This window comes from Lagopus muta, chromosome 15, assembly GCF_023343835.1.
Source record: "Lagopus muta isolate bLagMut1 chromosome 15, bLagMut1 primary, whole genome shotgun sequence".
NCBI lineage: Eukaryota > Metazoa > Chordata > Aves > Galliformes > Phasianidae > Lagopus > Lagopus muta.
The window spans coordinates 8,215,658-8,233,596 of NC_064447.1; the positions used below are offsets into that span (position 1 = coordinate 8,215,658).

General features: G+C 51.1%; 1 protein-coding gene across 1 annotated transcript in view; it reads right to left on the reverse strand.

Moving 5' to 3' along the window:
• HS3ST4 (heparan sulfate-glucosamine 3-sulfotransferase 4) overlaps positions 1-7,180 on the reverse strand; it is a 45,205-nt gene extending 38,025 nt beyond the window's left edge. The window contains exon 1 of the mRNA XM_048962184.1: positions 6,557-7,180. Coding sequence (XP_048818141.1) covers positions 6,557-7,170 — 614 coding nt within the window. The 5' untranslated portion in view covers positions 7,171-7,180. The remainder of the gene's footprint in view (positions 1-6,556) is intronic.
• Between the last annotated feature and the right edge of the window lie 10,759 nt (positions 7,181-17,939).

Here is a 17,939-nt window from a genome sequence, read left to right on the forward strand (position 1 = left end):
ATGTGGATGAACACTAATAGAAAGTATATTATATTACTGCACCCATCCCAATGCAAGATGAAAGGATATATTCTTGAAAGGATAAAACAAAGGAGAGCTAAAAATTCAGGCTACCAGAGCTACTCATAACCACAATGACTGCCTGCTAATAAAGGAAGAGGCCAAGCCTCCTCCAGTCTGGCTCTGAAGGGAATGGAAATCAGATTTTTGCCCGAAATGTGACACAGCGATCACTATAATACAAAATAAAGTCTGGCAGATGGAGTTATTTTTATCTGAAATCAGTGCTGTTCAGTAAGTTGGTGGCTCCAACTGACGTCCCTTCACTATTTCCTCTGACCTCAGCCGCCCTTCCTCAGTTTCTCCCCGGTACTGATGGGATCAGGCCAGGCAGCCTCTGGGATACCTGGGAGGACCCCGCAGTGCTTAGCTGGGAAATCAATTGTGAATTTTGCATCCACCCTCAGCGTTCGGCCTGTTTATATTGCCAAATAAATTCTTTAAAGAAGTACTGTACTTCACAGGAGAGCTTGTCAAGGTAAATACCTTCATTTACATAAAATGTGACTAGCAATTGAAATGTTAAAGCCATAAAGAGCAAGTTTATGATCCATCCTTGATGCTTGGATGTATAATATGACAAGGGGGAAAATAGTGCGCCTTGCAACATTTACTAAATTGGTGTGTTGACTCTGGGGATGGAAATGGGAGATCTGAAAATACTGGTAGTTTTTCCATAAATAGGAATCCTTCCCACAGCCTTCAGACTCACGGCTTTTGAATACTCTTGCTCAGCCTGGAATCAGCAGTTACCCAAACAAGCAAACCAATCAACCAATCACCCAACCATCCACTCAACCAATCACCCAACCATCCACTCAACCAATCACCCAACCATCCACTCAACCAATCACCCAACCATCCACTCAACCAATCACCCAACCAACCACCTAACTACACAACCCATCACTCACCCACCCATCCAACCACACAACCTCCTAACAACCCAACCAATGATCCAACCAGCCACCCATCCACTCACCCAACTGGCCACCCAACCGACAAACACGCAATGGCTGCACCAGCCCCATATGGCCACGCAGGCAGCAGAGCCCCAGCCTCTCGCACTGGGGTCCCAAGTTCCTCTCTGAAGCTGAGATGACTCTTTTATTCAGGGTTTTATCCAAACTTTTTTAAAGGGATTGCAATCCAATTTAAACCCACTCCAAATCCTAACTAATATGTATATATTTTAAAGTGAATAAAAGGATAAAATGGACTGCTGCCTACTTACATACCACAGTGAAATTATAATACCCACATTTAATGCTCTGGAAAGTTTGATGGTGTATGTTCTTTACCTGAACTCAGCACTAACATTTCAGCCATTCATTCACACTCTTACCCTTCTCAATTCATTGAAACCACTTCAAGCAAAAATCATTTGAAAGAAATTACCTCTGTGTATTACACCATGAGCAGTGAGAAATGTCCCACATGAGCCTCTCCAGCCCCCAAAGCAATAAAATTTCTGCTGAAGTGCATGATATAATAACTCAGGGAAAAGAAGTCCCCATGACAACAAGAGGTAAGAGAAATCCATGAAAAGCAAAGGACTCAAACCTCTCTCAATACAAGGTGTCACCAATTTATACTGGAATTTTTACTTTGAAAATCAAAAGGCTTTGTCCACAACTTTCCCTGAGAACCTGTTGTTCCTTCGCCGCCAGTCAGTGCTTCTAACAGAGCAGAACAAGCCTCAGTAAATCAAAAAAACGAGCCGGGGTCAGACTCATCATTTAAACCCATGAATACAACCAACTGACTCTTCGCCTTTCTCTTTTCCAAGGTGGCTGTTTTTCCCAAGGCCTATTTTTGGATTTTCTGTAGCGTCTACATGCTTGAGTGATACAGCATTCACACACACAGCGAAGCTCACAAACTTTGACACTACAAATAACACTTAAACCATTAGAGGCAAAGCACTGTAGCATTTACTTAAGTGGATTATCGAGCAAAATCCTACAGAAAGTATGTGCTTGAAGACGTAGTGTAATAGTGAGATTACTGCAGGCTCCCTGTGTGCTCTAAGTGATGCTCCAAAAGCCACCGAGCCCCACTGCTGCCTCGCCCAGCAGCAGGAAGCTGTGGCCACACAGGGCTCTGCAGGCTGGGCTCCTGCAGCAATCCCCTGCCCGCGTGTTGTCCTCACACTCATCTCACACTCTTTGCAAGAACGAGCGAGCACAGCGTGAAGAGGCACGGGGTGCTGAAAGCTGCTGCCATTCCCATGGCTACAGTCAAGTAGCCTGTGGTTAACCATCATCAGGTGATAAAACACTGCAAAGAGGCCTGATTCGTTCCTGCATCCCAATCCTTGATCTGAAACGGAGTGGAAAGGCTTGGAGAAAACTGCTGGCCAGGGAGGCTGATGGGGGTTCCCCTGGTTCTGCACGCAGGGAAAGGGTAGGGCTGTGGGTCTGGCACACAGCAGCTCTGGGCATGAAAGAAATTCCACACCTGATGCTTCAGTGGCCTCTTCTCAACCTCCAGAAGGGCAAACGCAGGGACAGACTCAGGACATCCTGGTCCTGTGCTCACAGCCACCAGCCTACAAGCCATCCGCAGCACCCACGCTGGCCTTGCTGCAGCTGGATGCAGGCGCTGGCAGAAGGTCAGTGGTGCATGGGAGTGCTTGCATTGCATGGAAGACTTGGGCTAGGAAAAGTAATGCAATGGTAGGACCTGATCCATACCTAAAGGTTTGGGAAAGGTGATGAGAACAAGGTGTCGGAAGAGCTGCGTTACATGGAAATGCTTCTGCAGCCTTCAAACCAGATAAATCCCAATATATTGGATCCAGAGAGGTGGGAGGGCAGCTGAGTCACTACATTTCAGCAAAAGCCAACTCACAGCAGGTCCAGGAAAAAAATCAATACCCTTTCCCCAAGTTACCAGAAGTGCAGAGGGCACAGCCCACTAGGAAGGCGTTTTACAGAGAAATAGAGCAGTTACCAGGCAGCGGTGCCTGTTGTTAGGAAAAAAAACCATCTGTCCTTCCACTGTAGGTGTTCCTATAGTGCCCATCAGTGCAGAGCTGACGGAAGTGGTTTGGTTTTCTGAATAGGCTGTGCTCCTGGTCGTGGTGCGCATTATTTGTACCAAGGCAGTGGCTCACAGAGCAACATGCAGGTCTGACCATTATGGAAAACACTCAAAAAAAAAAAAAAAGGAAGAAAAAAAAGAGAAAGAAAATACAAACCAGACAGGCCGTGAAAATAGCATTAGACATGCAAACCATTTCATTGCTTGTCATGGTGAGTGCTCCCTGCAGCGGCTGCAGCGGGACCACGGCGCGCACAGCACTATGCCCATGTAACTGCTCAGCACCCGGGGGCCTGGGGCAGAGCACCAGCAGCACGGTCTGATTGCAGAGACACTGCCACAGATGAAGGCTTGGCCAACAACTGGCACGTGTACACGGATCTGAGCTCCAAGAGTGAGGTTTTAGAATAATCTTCAAACCTCTGAACTTCAAATCTCCATTCAGTGCTCTCCTTGCATTACGGAGATCGCATTTTTGTTAAAACTACACATTTGCTTTCAAAATACGGTTACACGTCCTCAATTTTCTGCTAAAACACCAGATGTCAAGACAGCCTGCAAAACACAAATGGGCAGAATGGAACCACTTCACCTTCCCGAGCCTGCAGGCAGTTTCTCATAGCACTGGACTGTCCCACTCAGCCCACAGAGGCTGAGATGCTGGAAGTGCTCAAACCTACAGCTTTGGTCACTCTCATGAGCAGACCAACCCAGCTGAGTGTCCTCTGATCAGGTTCTTCCTCTTTACGCAGGTGCTGAGCTCCAGCTCTGCCCCCAGATCCCTCCAGCCCTGGTGTGAAGCTGCTCCGACTGCTGCAGGGCAGCAGCCATGCTGTGCCTGCCTGACTGCAAGTCAGCAATGATTCCAATGGAGAACAACAGCACATCCCATGATTGAGGAAAAAATGTAAAATGAGAAGGAGTCACCAGTGGCTTCCAAAGGAAAGGCAAACACCTGATCCTTGCCAGAACAACCTGTTCCATGGTGAGACAGAGCACTGGTTAAGGGTCCACTATCCAAGGTAACGCCTGCTGCTGGGTATCATGGCTCCAGAACTGAAGGTGGGCAAGTAACACATGCACCAGATATAAGCAATGCCACACTGCTAACAAAACAAAAGGTTAAAATTCACTTCCAGTTACCCCTCTAACACAGTGTTTTATAGTAGTGGAGTTACATTCAACACTGAAAATCCCTAGGAAATTATCAACAAAAGCTAATGCACATCATGGTGCGTTGGGTGCAGCTTAAGGAGAGCTCCATCACCGAGCCCATCCTTCAGGCAGCCCAGAGCACATCACAGGCACAGAGCAACCCTGACAGCACAGACCAGAGCTGCCTGACACCCAGCTCACACCAGTGCACGTGGAGGAGCTGCTCCTCCCCACGGCTCCACGGGGCGATGGGAGATGTGCTCAGCAGCAGTGACAAAGCAAGGAACTCAGACTGCTATTTCTTTATTTCATTGCAGAAGAAAAAAAAATAAACTTGACCACATTAAAAACTAACAGCTTATCATTTGTAAAAGGAAGTGTTATGTTCAAGATGTAAACAAGTGATAAAAGTCACTGTAAGGAGATGCTGCTATAAACACTTCAGTGGTTGCTTTTTTTTTTTTTTCCCTTTAATAAAAAGAAAACAGAAATATCTGCTGATAGGAAAACTCAGTTACTCGTGCAGGGAGCAGTCAGTTCATCTCAGTTCATCTCAGCCCAGGGCAGGATGTGATCCCTATAGGTGCACATGGTGCTGTCCCCACTGCATGCTGTGCGACCCTCTGCCCTGCTCCTACACGGCTGCAAAGCTTCTCAGGGGAAGGAGAAGAACGGTGCTTGGGGTGGGCAGGTGGAAGATGGTTTAGGTTAAACCATCGGGGCAAATGCTCAGGGCCACAGTGATAAACAGTGAAGTAATTTATTTACCCCATGACCACAGAATCCATCCTCCATCCTACTCTGCCCAGGACCTCACAAATCAGCTCTGACCCAATCTTCTCATCTCACGCCTCCTGCCAGCACAGCATATCACCAGCACCAGGAACCAGCTGGGCTGGCCATGGAGCTACAGCAGGGATGAAAAATTTCACAGCACTTTCTGCAAATGAAAACCTGTGTGTGCTGTTTGCTCCAGGAGAGCGGTTCCATCCCCTCTCCAGCCCTTTTTTGTGCAGCGTGATTTTCGAGATGAAAAAGCAGCTTGTCATATCCTGTGCTTGATCTTCTTTACCCTTTTTGAATAAAACCAAACCCGTTTATTTCTGTGCTGTTCTCCAGCCTCTTCCAGCAAAATTGCTGAACTTATTTGTCGTGGAAAAGCTTTCCTACGGGGAAAAGAATCTTAAAAAAGAGAACTGTATCTGAGATTATTTTGCTTAAGCGTATAAATAAAATAATGGCATCCACTCCTTTATTCCTTCTCTGAGTTGGTACAGCGTTCCGAAAAGAGACAAATGTACTTTCAAACCACTGATCTCCACTTTACTGGAGTCCCTCAAGAAAATCCCTCAGCATTTTGACAAGGCCAATCGGATGCCACGCCGAATGGGTGTTGCGAAGACTTTGCTTTTACAGTATCCACACAAAGTTGGCTAGACTTCCTCAGATTTACATACTGATTTCATTAAAACAGTGAGTGCTCTTTCAATAAAGGGTGCCTGGCTGAGGCATGCAGTAACCAACTTGCTGCCCCTGTTTTTCCTTAATTTTCAGAGCACACGTGTAACAAAAATGCAGAACCCATACGTTTAGCCACTGCTTCTTGGAACAAAACAAGTACGGGTTTCTCATAACAGTGAGCTAAAGAGCCACAGTAACTTGCAAGCTACACTTAACACACTGCACGCTTTTTGGTTTGAGATCAAAGAGAGAAAAAGGAAGGAAGGCAGAAACCAAGGGGAAAAAACACCACTGCCAACCCCTGAGCCAGCACAACTCGTTGCTCTGCTACACCTGCCGAGGCACTCAGCCTTCCCTCACTGCGGTTCAGGATTTTCTAGTAGTCAGAACTCTTCGTATAAGAGCCTCTTAAAGTGTTACGCGATGTCAAACACATTTTGGGATTTTTAATTAAATCCTGCAACGAAAAGAAGAAATCTTCAAAAACTTTTGGATGCAGAACTTGTTGAATAAAGAGTAAATCTTAATTGTGGGGTGAATCCTCTGCAGCCGGTGTGACAGAAGCATCCTTCTCCACTCGAAAACCCACAGCATCACCTGGAACAACACGCTCCCTTCCTTCCTTCCGCAGTTGTTAATTTCTGACCCATTCGGGCGCCGTGCAGCTGAACTGCCGCGCTTTGCTCAGCGCCCAGCAGCAGCCGGGGAAGGTTCCGCACGCCACCGGTGCACCGCGTTAAACCACCGCGGCTGCAGGAGGCCCCCCCGGCACCTCCCGCCCCGCCGGGACCTCTGAGCCCATTCAGCCCCTCCCGGCGCGGCTCCGCGCGCTCACCTGTACCACTGCAGCCCCTTCTCGTAGTTGCGGTCGAAGAAGTGGGGCTCGGTGCCCACAGCCCTCACGTCGGGGTGAGCGCGGATGGCCTCCAGCAGCGCCCGCGTCCCGCCCTTCTTCACCCCGATGATGAGCGCCTGCGGCAGCCGCTTCTCGCCGTAGTCCGGCGTGGTGCCGCGGCTCCCGGCGCGGCTCAGCTCCTCGTCCGTGGTGCTGGACTCCTGCGGGTCTCTCTCGAAGGCTCCGCTCTGCGCCGCGATCGCTTCCCCGGGGGCCAGCGGCGTCCGCGTCCAGGCGCCCGCGTCCCGGCTGCCGTTGGAGGCCCGCGGCGGAGCGGCGGAGGCGGTGGGGGCAGCGGCGCTGCCGGGCGGGCCGGGAGGGGAGCGCGGAGCCGCCGTGCCCAGGAGCGCGGCCGGGGAACGCGGGGCGCCGGGGGCCACCGTGGCGGGGAGCGCGGCCGGGGAACGCAGGGCGGCCGGGCCCGCGCCCCCCATCAAGCTGTAGCACAGGTAGGTGAGGCAGAGCGAGAGGCTGCACATGCAGAGCAGCTTCCGCGCCGGGGGCACCTTAGAGCCGCGCCCGCCCGGCACCCCCGGCTGCGCGGGGGGGGCCATGGCTGCTCCCCGCTCCTCGCCCAGGGCAGCGGGCGCACATGGTGTCAGCCGCCTCCCGGCCGCCCCGGCCGCATGGGGCGCCGCCGCCCCCCCGCCCCGCCGCCGCCGCCGCCGGGGGGGAGCCCCGCATGGCACGCTCGGCGCCGGCCCCCGCCGGGCACCGGGGCGCGCCTGGGCTCAGCGCCGCCGGCTCCGCACTGTTACCTCCCGAGTTCCTGCCGCGAAACTTTGTGCCGGGTGGGAGGCGGGAGCGCGCTCCCGGCGCGGGGAGGGCCCGCCCCCGCCCCCGGCCGCGGTGCAGAGCGCGGGGAGCGCGCCGGGCCCCGCCGAACGCCGCGCCGGCAGCGCCGGGAGCACCGGGGACAGCGCGGCGAGCACCGGGGACGGCGCCGGGAGGAGCTCGGCGCTCGGCAGCGCTGGGGTCCGCGGCCCCGCGCCCCGCCCGCCCCGTTTGCACCCCCGCGCCCGCTGCCCTCTGCACCGCCTGCTCTGTTCCTCAGCAGAAATCGCCCTGCGACAGCTCCTTCACACGTTAGCCCCGCTTACTCCCCTTTGGGTGCCCCAAAATGCATCCTGTATTGTCAGACCCCCCGGTGCTCCCAGCCTACTGCTCCTCTCCAACTCTTCCAGCCCCCACCTACGAGCACTCCAAAGAGGTTCCCCGGGAATCTCTGCTCCTGCTGCAGTGTGCAGAGGGGTCGGAGACCCCCAGCTCTGTTCCTCTGCAGATGAGGAGCGGAGCGTGCAGATTCCATCAATGGAGTCTGAGAGATGGGCTGCAGCCCATGAGCATGGGCTTTTGGCAGCTGTTGTGCTGGTACAATAGATATGAGTGCCTCTCTCAGTGTATTGGATTTGCAGTGAGGGGGGCCAAGAGCTGAGGCTGCACCACACCCTGCTCAGAGAGCAGTGTCCTGGAACAGGCTGTGGCCAAAAACCTCCCATGGCAACTCTCTGGAGCAGCCACCGTCTCTTCCCAGCCTCACGTCCCAGCACATCACACCTCCAGATCTCAGCTATGGCTTCAGCAAAGATTTTGTGCTTTAGTATCTCACAGCTGCTCCTGCCCTTCATTCTTGTGTCTTATGGGTGTCTCTCGCAAAGGCATTGCCCTGTGTCATTGGGGCACATCACCACTCTCCGTGCCCCCCCAGCTGTGCAGCTCTGCTCTTGCTGCGATGCGCAGTGGCTGAGACGCTCAGTACTTTGCCAAAGCCCTCACAGGTGAATGAGCACTACCTGACCTGCTGTCCCCAACCTCCAGCTGGGACTGAGTGCTGCACACTGCTAACAGAGCCAGCACCTGAATTGAGTGATATACACTGCAGAGGAGCTGCACATCGACTCAACCCTGGGGTCATCGCCAGCTGCTGAGAATAAGCTGGAGAAGCACAGAGCACATGCCCATCCCCATGTGGCCACAGCACTGGGAGCTTCATTCATGGCTACATCCTGCAGGGAGCTCCAGGCCAGCACTGAATCTCACTGTTGCTTTACGATGCTCAACTGGGAGCACCTTTGAGCGAATGCCATTGGAATCTCAGCTGAGCTGGATCTCACAGCAAAAGCAACAATTGAAAAAAAATATTGATTGCCAATATTAACCAGATACTGAGCTCTGAGAAAAATTATTCATCAAATAAGATGAAGAGCGCAGACTTTTCCCATAATGAACAAAAGCTCAATGCTGCTCTCAGCTGGACATGTGTTCTCTCTGTGCAGCTCCAGTTCCGAAAGAGATTATTTCTTTATAATATATTTTTTATGGTACACATGAGACCTCTGAAATGCTGCGCCTTGTGTCCTGTAAATCATTTCCTGTAACTAGTGGATTCCTTTTCAACTGCATTACAGTAATGTGAATGTTGAGGGACTAACCTGAACTGACAGAAGCAAAGTCGTGCATCCCTCAGCCTGTTTCCCACCCCAGAACTGGGAGCAGGAGCAGCTGGGGGGCACATCCAAGTGCTGGGTTGCCCAAGGGCTCTGTGTGGTGGCACAGCTCCTGCCATGGGCAGCCTGAGCCCTCAGAAAGGTCTCTGCAAGGCTGGAGGTCAGACTTAGACCTGAAACCAGATCCCCAAGTTTGGGTCACTGGGGAGAGGAGCAGATGGCGCTGAGCTGGGACGGGAAGCATGGGTTTACTCTGCACTCTGCTGAGCTCATATATATGTCCTTATCCTAAATGTCACATCTGTGCTATGGTATGTGTGGGTCTGCCTTGCAAGAGATGAGTCCTCCTCATGCACAGAGATACTTCCATTCTAAACTGGAGAATCCACTGAGCATTTACTGAAGTCAGTAGGGCTGTTCTCATTTTCGCAGTCCCATGCCAATGCCAATAGCTCTGCAGGTTCAGGGCTCTGCTTTATTATGGCAGGTCTGTATGAAGAACACACTGAGCGATGTTGCCTGAAAGTCAGCACCAACATTCAGTTCAACGGATGCACCATTCTCACTATGCAAGACAGTGTTTCCCTTCCTCCCCCTCCGCATAGAAAAAACTAAAATAGTTTGGAGTTTTCAGTTCCAAAAATAGAAGATAAACCTCAAAATAGGCACCATTCACTGAAGTGACAGTGCTTTGGTCTTCCTTGTACCAAGCGCACATCTAAACTACAGCGCTTAGCAAAATGCCCTGCTCTGACATTCCTGTGCCTCTTCTCCTGTGATGTGCTGTGCAGAAGACTAATAGGATTTGCAGGCAAATCATACATAACAGAAAGAATATTTCTTCTTGGGCACCAGCTTCCAGCCAGAGGAAATTTTACAACCGGAATGTAAAGCCCTCTAAAACAAGTGGTTTAGCCTTCAGTACCTGCTGCCTGGGCTGGGCTCTTTTTATTCATCATAAAATGTGTATTTTTCCACTATGGATGTCAAACGCATCCATGAGCAGATCCGAGTGTTATCCAAGTGGCTGCTGCTGTTTGGTGAGCGGATGCAGCGGGAGCCGATGGAGTGTAACACTTTATTTGACAGTTCTGCTTTTAAAGGCTCGTGTATTTACACTGCATACCCACACACTTCGATTCACACTAATTAGCAGCAGAAGCATTTCCCAGACCTTCAGGAAGCGCCCAGCCCAGCAAGGTGCCATCAGTCCCATGCAGGAATCGCCAGATCAAACTGGAGTCTGTCAGATTCACCCTCACTGCTGTGGCATGGATTGAGCCCCGTTACTTTGGAGAAGGGTGGAGGAATGCCATGCTGTGCAGCCACTGAGCAGCCACTGCTCACTGCAGTCCCTCCCAGCCCCCACTTCTCAGTACAGCTTGGGGCTGCCTGCCTGTCCCAGCACACGAGCGGAAGAACACTGAGAAGGAAGGAGACGACCCTCGATAGCAGGCAGTGCTGGCACAGAAACGAATAGGTATCAGTTGGCACCAACACTTTTTGGCTGGAAGTGAGATTGTTCCTAACTGGAAGAAATGTTGTTCTGGAATAGATTCCTGACAGGAACACAGGGGGCAAGACACAATTAGATTTAAGATTCAGCTCAAAATGGACTTGACAGCATGGCTGGCAGCAATGGGAAGGAATGAGACATGATGGCCCACACTGGCCCTCCCATTTTTCTGGTGTGGTTCACAGAGTGAGAAGACCTGTGAATGGGAATGGGTCTTTAACCTATCAGATAAACAAGGCTCCTTGATAGCAAACTGGAATTAGACACGAGTGAAAGGAAAAGTGTGCATTTTTAACAGGGACAATAATTTACTCTTAATAATCGGTGAAGGGTTATAGCAGTTACCCATCTTTGAAGGCTTTACACAGCAGCCTGGGAACTCTTAGGGGAAATAGTTGAACTGGGCCAAGCTGCAAAGTGGGGCAGGATTCCTACAGAAGTCTCTGCCCTGTGAATCTCTGCATGCTGCTATCCCAATTACACTTTTACAGATCGTCGTCTTTATTTCCCAGTGTTTACAAACACACATTAAATATAATCATTCCTGGAAATATATATATTTTTTTTTTCAGAAAACTTCAAAATTCCCATAATTCTTCTTCATTATTTACTTGTCAGCAGAAGCAGTGAAACACCTTGAAATGAGGGAGATTAATTCATCCGGTGCTCTGCCTCCTTCAGGGAATGAATGAAGTCTGTAAATATAAGCTGAATAGAAAATAAACAGTAAAAACGCAATGTCATTTAAACTCTCATCCAGGAAGGCACTCAAAATGTTTTTCAGTGGCGTTCCACAATGTCAAAGCGTTTCCCCATTCATGGAGACAGCTTCAGGTTTAAAATGAGTGTTTGTTCTGATGGCTTTTAGCAGTGGCTCCTGTGAATCTGAGGAGCCTACATCCGTCTTTGTTGCCTAAAATTAACAAAAGGTTGAGGACGAGCATCTCCAGGCAAGCCAAATCCCCGGTTTTACTGGTGCCTCGTTACGGTTGCTATAAAAGAGGGAACACTTTGGATCTCTCAAGCTTGGAAGTGTGTATGTGCAATGAATACGTTGCGGTCTATGATTTATAAAGCAAATAGTTCTGCAAACATTGTAGCCAGAGGGAAAGCCGTTTTGTTGGAGAAGTGAATGCTGGCAGGAGGAAACAGACAAGGTTGGACAAGGGGCAGGCACAAAGTGACAAACACACAGAGCCAGCTCGATGGCCCCCAGGGCCCCACCAGCCCCGTGAAAGCCCCTGGCTCTGCCCATCATTCAGGGTTGCAGTCCGGCCATGGCTCAGGGCTGAAGGCCCCACATCACCCCATGGCCCTCACTGAGCAGTGCAGGTGCTGTCTGCAGCTTTTTGTAGGAAGGTCATTGCAGGACCATCCCATCTGGCATGTACTTACTGAGAGTAAGTGGGTGAGTGGCATTATCTGCACACGATCAGAAGATAATCTCCTGTTCTAATCCTGGCTCTTGCAGAATTAGGGCAGGGTTTGCACAGGAAGCCCTTTGCTGATCACACCAAGGAATGACACAGCAAAGCCATGCTGAATAGAGGCGCTACCTGCCTTCCCCAGCATACGCTGTGCTTTCTGAAATACCCCTCACCTGTGGCAACTTTCCCTCCAGGAAAACAATGTGATTTGGCTGCTGAGGTGTGTGCTGGGCAGCAGCCTCTCATGGCTTCACTCCTTTAATGCATGACGTCTATGGTGCGTGCCCATGGCCACAGATGTCTGGCCAAAGCAGGATGCCACTGAATCATCACTGTCTTCCTGGCTCTGTCCCAGGTGCTTTGGCTCACACTGCTCTGAAGTTCTCACTGTGAGGCTGTGGTACCATAGCTATCAGGCAGACAGGGAGGGGAGATGAGCAGCCTGCCCTGGCAGTGTGCCTGAGGGGAGCATCTCCCCCAGAACCTTGTCCCAGGGCTATGCCTACTGAGGTTCCACAGAGCAAAGGTACTGTCCCCTACCCTCCTCATCTCTCCCCATGGGAGAACTTCTGGTGCCAGCAGTGCTGCCAGCTCGAACATTTCTTCAGTTAGAGCTGGGAAGACTGCATCTGTGTTATAAAACAAGAAGCTCTGCTCCTTCTCCAATTCTTCAAAAATCATAATTTATTCATCCCTAATGAGCTGCAGACCAAAACAGAGCAGAGGGCACCGAGTGCCGGAGGAGGCACAGAGCAGAGAAGAGCAGAGCTCATTTCAGGGAGCTGGCTCAGGGCACTTTCTGGGCCCGTATCCTTGGTACTTGCACAGCTCAGCAGCCCATAGGAGCCAGAATGGCTCCCACCCACGTGCACTGCCCAGTATCAGTGTGAGGCTTACACAGCTGCAGCATGGCTCTAAAGAAAGAGGCCCCAGAGGGAGCCGTGGGTTTGAGCACTGTGAGAGCCATAAGCGTGTGCATGCTCAGTGACCGCTATGGAGCTGCTGCATGGTGTGCTCACAGCTGCCCGAGGCTATTTAAAAGATTTCTGCTTCAAAGCTGCACTGCTCCCTACCAGGAGCACTCTTCCCCTTCCCCAGCATTCCCGATGCTGCTCTGCCCTGCACAAGGCGCAGCTCCTGGCACCTGTGCTCTTGCAGTAAGGGAGAGCCATGTGCCCTCCTGCACAGCTCCCACTGCTTCTTGCTTTGTGGTGCCAGGAGCTGCCAGGTGCCCGGCTAGGGGCAGTGACACTGCTGCTAGGTGCAAATCTGCCCCCACAGAATAAGCATTGGGTGCTGCAGGACCTCATGCATGAGGCTTCCCTGAGCAGCCCACGATCTGCTGCTCTTCGTCAGCAGGAGCGATGCCCAGTGGGAATCCCTAAATCATCTCTGTTCTTCCTCACATGTTCCTTCCCCTGCACGGTTCCTCCTCTCCTCACTTGCCACTCAGTCAAACCCTGCCAATTTCAGTAATTTAATCTTTGCTCATTAGATGGATCCTCCACCTCCTTCATCATTTCTGTAGCTCTTCCGTGAGCTGCCTAATTTATCACTCTCTGCCTGGTAACGAGGTACCCAGAGTGTTCTGCTAAGATTTATTCTTCAGAAACACCCATGCCACCTCCCGCATGGGCTCTGCTCTCCTGGATGCTCGGGGACTCTTCTTTTATAGGATTTTGAATGATCTTTCTTGGGCTTGAAATAGCATCAATAAATGATTAGGACTCTTCATTTATTGGGTTTTGCTACTACATTTGCCTTCCTTGGGTCAGGTATGTTTCATAGTCTAGAAGAAGAAACTTGTGCTGAGGTATCCCCAACCCAGTGTGACAAATAATGCCCAATTGCAAGTGGGGACCTGAGCTATGCTTCAAGCCTGATCTGACCAACCAGACAGCAGTCTCTGAGTGAGGCAGCAGCTAAAATTGCTGGGATGGCATTTACCAAAGTCTGAAATCACTTCTTCTCTCTCAGAAAGCTTGTTCTCTCTCGTTAGAAATATCATTGTGATACGGTGTTTCACAAACCTGTCTGTGGCTCCATCATTATTGGATGTCCAGCTTACTGCCAACATGGGCTCAGCATCCGGGGAGGAGCTGATGGAGAGATAAGGGCTGGGGGCAAGAGGGCAGGCAGGCAGGCCCACACCACTGTGACTCTTCTAATGAGGATTTCCCACCCTGCTTTCCACCCACCACCCTATAGGTCACAGGAATGGCCCTGCTGAGCGCTCTGGTGCTCCTCTTCTCATGACTGTTTCCTGCTCCATTCCCACACTTCTGGCTTTGCAGCTTTCTGCCACAGCTGAGCAATGCGGGCGGTCCTGGCTGCGTTCCGTTTTTCTTCTGTGATGTGAGCAGTGACAGCTCATAAACTTGAGAAAGTATCTGAAACGTATTGGGAAAGGGAGAGCAAAAAAGACCCCACAACATGAATGAGAGGGGATAGGGTTCAGTGTTTGGCATTTTACGAACCAGAAATCCACAAGGCAGTGAACTGAAAGCAAAGGGACTGCCTCACTGCCCACTTAAACCAACTTCACATTAATCTGTGCTGGGTTTCTAAAGACTCAGGCATAAAGGTCAGACAGTCCTTGCCAGCCCATAAGCCTCTCACACAGAAAAGAATTAACTATGGCCCTCGTTATGGAAAACAGTCAAAATAACACAGCGATGCTACCTCCAAGAGAAAATAGATAGTGCAAGTTATTCCATCTCCCCTTCCAGCGCTATCAGTTTAGAAAAGCCAGGCTATTTACAGAGAGCATTTTGCTTCCAGTACTTTTTGAAGTGAATTTTGTATTAGTTTAAATGCAGGATAAATCAGTGAAATAGGAAGATCTTTACACTCCAATAAGATGCTATTACTCATAAGCATATTGCACTGTAGCTGGTGGACTAAAACTATCAGTGCATGACAGGACACCAAGGGCATGAAGCACCTGGGATCCATGAGAATTAGCAAAGCACCTTCTATATGACGAGATGATTTGGGATATTGATTGACGAAGATGGTGCACTGCTGAGATAATACCACCAGGTCCAGATCCCAGGTGCTCCAGATAGCAGTGGGAACTCCAAAGCCCCTCCCAGAGGAAAGCTTATTTCTTCAGATCTCACAGCAGAAGCAGGAACACAGAATTAAGAGCTGTGCTGTTAAGGACGCCACGTCCACTGTTTCTCTTGTTGGTTACATCCATCACATTGGCATGGAAGAGCTATGAGATGAATCTCAGCCCTTTCATGGACACACCTGGTGCTGAGGTCCTTCTGATGGGTTTGTGGAGTGGGTCAGAGAGAGGTGCACAGTGTGGCTGAATGCACAAACAGGGGGAGAAGGGCAGAGTGGAGCAACTGCAGAGGAAGACAGAGCATCACCACATGATGTTCAAGGAAGAGATTTTTCTTTTTTACATCTTCATCTCCACTGGTGCTTCAGAACAAAGCCCTTGTACTTTGCGGCGCCACAGAACAGGCCCACTGGCAGTGCAGGATGGAGCAGGAGCAGGCAGCACAAGGGCCCTGCAGCTGTCCAGTGAGAGCTGTGCACAGGACATCCCCACTGCCCACTACATGGCTCTGTCAGAGGAAGGGGGGAAGCAGAATCTGAGGTGAAGACATCTCCGTGCCTTGGACATTGCTTCCTACTTGTCCTGTAGCCACGCTGTATCAAGAACACGTGCTCAGCTTCTGTTGTACTTGGTGCTGCCATTGCCAGAGGTTTCCAAGTGCTTCCCAGAGAGGGGACCTCCCCTCAGGCTGCACCTGGCTCCTATGTTTCCAGCTCTGCAAGCAGAGGCATCACAGACCTTTGGGAGCAGTGGCACAGTCGTGTGCTGGATGCAGAGAGGCACAGGGGATCTCTCCCTGCTCCCTTGACATCTCTCACCCTACTCCTCACAAGCTGCTTGGATTTTGTGTCAAGAGGGTGATTCTGCAAATTAAATCTGTTCTTGTCTCCTCTCCGTTGGCATGGCAACCCAGGAGGATAGACGGCACAGCCTTGCTGCAGCTCTTGTGACTCTCGTCCCATCTGCATGCAGCGTGGCGTGGTCGGCTGCTCTGCCCAGCTCCTCTGCTCCCAGCTCCTGCTGCTCCCAACCATAGCTTGAAATCCCCGCCAAGGAACCAGGACAGTGCAGGGCACGGTTCCATACAGCTGCCTGCACCTAGCCCTGAGAGCCAAGCCCAGACCAGGGCAACGCCATGCCAATCCAGCTCAGCCCCAGGAGCCCACAAAGATCCACAGCAGCAGCTGCACATCAGCAGCCAGCTCCCGCCCTCAGACCCCCCACCTCTGGCAGGGCTCTTTTTTTTCCCTGCTGCCTCGATAAACGAATTTAAGCATTTTCCAGCTCAGCAACTAGAGCCTTTGCTAGTCTTGCATTTGTGTTTGATTAATGAGATAGCCAGTAATTTAAACATCTCTTGAGGTCTCTGTCTTTCCTAAGTAATTCCGAAGTTATTGCTGTTTACATAGAAGAAAATCATATTGCCTCGCAGAGAGCATTACTGTGGTGATAAGAGTGGAAATTGATCCTCAAGGAGAAGAGGCAATGGCACTTCCAAGGAGCTCAGTGTTTCCCTGGGGGAGCTGCCACCTGCTGTGGGCCTGGGGCTCCCATCCCAAAATGCTCTTCTGCACTCCCAGCACCTCAGGAATTCAGCTCCCATCCTCCTGCTGCTCTGTGCTCAGCACCAATGAGCTTACCCTGCCTGCAGTAATAGCTTCCTGGCTTTGGGTTCCTCCATACTGGGGCTAGAAGGATTCACTCCACGTGCAGATGGGTTGTCAGAACCCTCTGAGATAAATCCATTTGCAAAATTATCATGTTAAAAGGTTTTAATTATTAGGGACATGTTAGGAAGACAGCTGGGATTTGCCTTCTGCTGTTCCCACCAGGTCTGCTCAGTCCTGGTTTTCTCACATCCCAGCACAAGTGTGGAACCATCCTGCAAGTCAGAGCCACCTCGCTGCTGTCAGAGCAAAGCCTGGTTAGGGAGGAGAGTGCAGACAACAATAACGTGGGGGATACTTTTACAAAATCAGGGCATGCTCCTGAGAAGCAGATGTGGGATTAGTACTTACACCGAGACACACAGACTTCTGTGTAACCTTGAAGCTGCTTTGCTTGAAAGGATGGCGTGCTGCAGCCAGGAGCCTCACACAGCCCCCAGTCTGGTTGCTGCTGCAAGGGGAACCTGAGGCCAGCTCAGGTCCTGGGTCTGGCTGGCAGAGCTGCATCCTGCCCCGCTGCCATTCTGCCCTGCTGCCATCCATCCCAGCCCTGCCTCAGGCTGCCAGAGCCACTCTGGGCACACGCTGGGCAGATTCCTGCCTGCATGGAGACCTGCACTGCATGCACCAGTGCTCAGCCACGGTGAAGGGATGGGTGGTGGTGGCAGGGACAGGCAGCTGGTGCCCCCTGGGCATGGCTGAGCATGGCTGGTCCCCCACCCACCCATCGCAGGGCTTGGAGCTGATCTTGCTCCACCTCCTGCTTGAGTGGACGTGAGGCCAAACTTTGGCAGCAATGCGGGGTTTTAGTACCTCCTTGTTCTCCAGAAGAGCTGTTCTCAGGTGCTCTCTCGTGGCCCTGTATGAAATAATTTCAATTTAATGAGCTCAGTTAGCTGCAGATTAATCGAAAACAATTTAGCACAAGTTCCTTCTTCATTATAAAAACATTCCAGTCTGTCTTCTCATTTCTCAAACTGTCTCTCTGTGGTCATCTCTTTTCTTCTCCCCACTCACTTCACGCTGCTTATACAAATTACCTTCCCTTCATGCACAGGCCTGCTGACCAAGAGCCTCAGAACCTTCCAAACTGCAGCATCTCCTTTCTGAACAGCACAGCCCATGGGGATGCCCACAGCTCCTGCATGCCACCAGGCACAGGGGTCACAGCAGCAGCGAGGGGCAGTCACCAG